We start from the raw sequence: 1998 nt of genomic DNA, 5'->3' as shown, positions 1-1998 counted from the left end.
GAGCATCCAAAGTAGGAATCTCGGAGCTGGGAATTGCCGGGAATTTCTGAGTTGGGAATCGCCGAGGGAGATATCTTCATTACCGCAGATAGCGACGCCCAATTGCTCGCCATTTGGACCCATAAACTATTTCCGATTTCTTCCTTCACACGGATTTCGAGGGTAACTTTTATGGAAGGAGCGAGAAACAGCTGTAGAAAAACGACGTCCTTATTCCCCATATCTAATCTCTCTCTTGTTTTTTTAGCTTTTTCTATCTCTCTCTCTCTCTCTCTCTCTCTCTCTCTCTCCTCTCTCTCTCTCTCTCTCTCTCTCGGTCCTCTTTTTTTTTATCATTTATCTTCATTTACACATTAGCCTGTCATAATCCTTCGAGCAGCTTCAATTACGGGAAATGGGAACAGTAATTACATTTTATTTAAACATTATAAAAGATCTTTATATATGATATATATCTTTACTTCTATTATATATATATATATATATATATATATATATATATATATATATATATATATATACATATATATATATACATATACATATATACATATATATATACATATACATATATATAATATACATATACATATATACATACATACATACATATATATATATATATATATATATATATATATATATAATATATATATATATACATACATGGTTGGATTTGTTAAATTTGTCTTCCAAATTTATGACGATTACTATAACGAGGTTTAGAAAACATTACCAGCATTTTCGACGTAGAGAAAAAAGTGGTAAAAAACAAATAAATAGAATTCTTCGAATTTTCACTTAAACTTGACAGGATTGGAAATGACTAAAATTGCATGTCAAAATCATGTCATGGACATTGCGTATGCAAAAAAATTTACAATTCCTAGAAAGTTTATAAATTCTTTCTTCCATCTCACTTTTAATCAGGGTGGCATTAGACTTTAAATCATTACAAAAAGAGTGGCACTAAGACTTTTTACTATCATAAAAGGGGTAGTATTATAAAAATTAAATCACAAAAATTATGCCATTCTAGACTGAAATCATCGCAAAATTAGATATTTTTTGAATCATCACAAAACGAGTGGCACTAGACATTTTACAATAACAAAAAGGGGTAGTATTAGAGACTTAAACAATCATCACAAAATGACTTAAAATCACCACAAAAAGGATAGTATTAGAGTCATTAATCATCACAAAAATGATGACATGCTAGACTTAAATCATCGCAAAATTAGATACTTTTTAAAATAATAAAAAGTGTCATTCTAGACTTTAAATCATCACAAAAATTGTGGTATTAGATACTTTTTAAATCATCCCAAATTGGGTATAAAACGGGGTGACATTAGATGCCTTTTAAATCATCACAAAATGGGTGGCATAAGACTTTTTAAAATCGTCAGAAAAAGGTGGCATTTGAAGCTTTTTAAATCATGACAAACATTGTGGCATTAAGACACTTTCCTAAATCATCACAAAAAGTGGCATTGGAGACTTTAAATAATCACAAAAATTGGAAATATAGATTTTAAAACTGATCACAAAAAAGGGTGGTATTAGACACTTTTCAAATCACAAAAATTTTAGTATTAGAGACTTTAAATCATCACAAAAGGCTGGTATTAGAATTTTAAAAAATCGCAAAAGGCTGGTATTAGTGATTTAAAAAATCACAAAAGGGTGGTATTAGGCTTTAAATCATTACAAATGGGTGGTATTAGAAACTTCAAATCATCACAAATGGACGGTATTGGAGCTTTAAATCGCCACAAAAATGGTGGCATTAGAGACTTATGATAATCAAAATAATATTTGAATCCCCCAAAAACCGTGATATAAGACTTATTAATTCCAAATAATATCACTTCAATTGTCCAAGTATCAAAGAGCAAAAGATAACCTTTTTTGAAAGGATGCTGATTTCACATTATGATTGCAACGGTAATATCAATTTTTTAATCATCACACTTCACTTCATGTTTTAGATTT

At 29.5% G+C, this 1998-nt stretch overlaps 1 protein-coding gene across 1 annotated transcript in view; it reads right to left on the bottom strand.

Moving 5' to 3' along the window:
* The window catches only part of LOC137657373 (putative uncharacterized protein DDB_G0290521), a 38932-nt gene extending 38711 nt beyond the window's left edge, over positions 1 to 221 (bottom strand). The window contains exon 1 of the mRNA XM_068391709.1: positions 84 to 221. Coding sequence (XP_068247810.1) covers positions 84 to 221 — 138 coding nt within the window. The remainder of the gene's footprint in view (positions 1 to 83) is intronic.
* Positions 222 to 1998: the final 1777 nt, after the last annotated feature.

This window comes from Palaemon carinicauda, chromosome 18 (genome assembly GCF_036898095.1).
Source record: "Palaemon carinicauda isolate YSFRI2023 chromosome 18, ASM3689809v2, whole genome shotgun sequence".
In the NCBI taxonomy this organism is placed as follows: Eukaryota; Metazoa; Arthropoda; class Malacostraca; order Decapoda; family Palaemonidae; genus Palaemon; species Palaemon carinicauda.
Note: the sequence above shows the minus strand (reverse complement) of the source record. Positions and strands in the feature narration are given on the sequence as shown.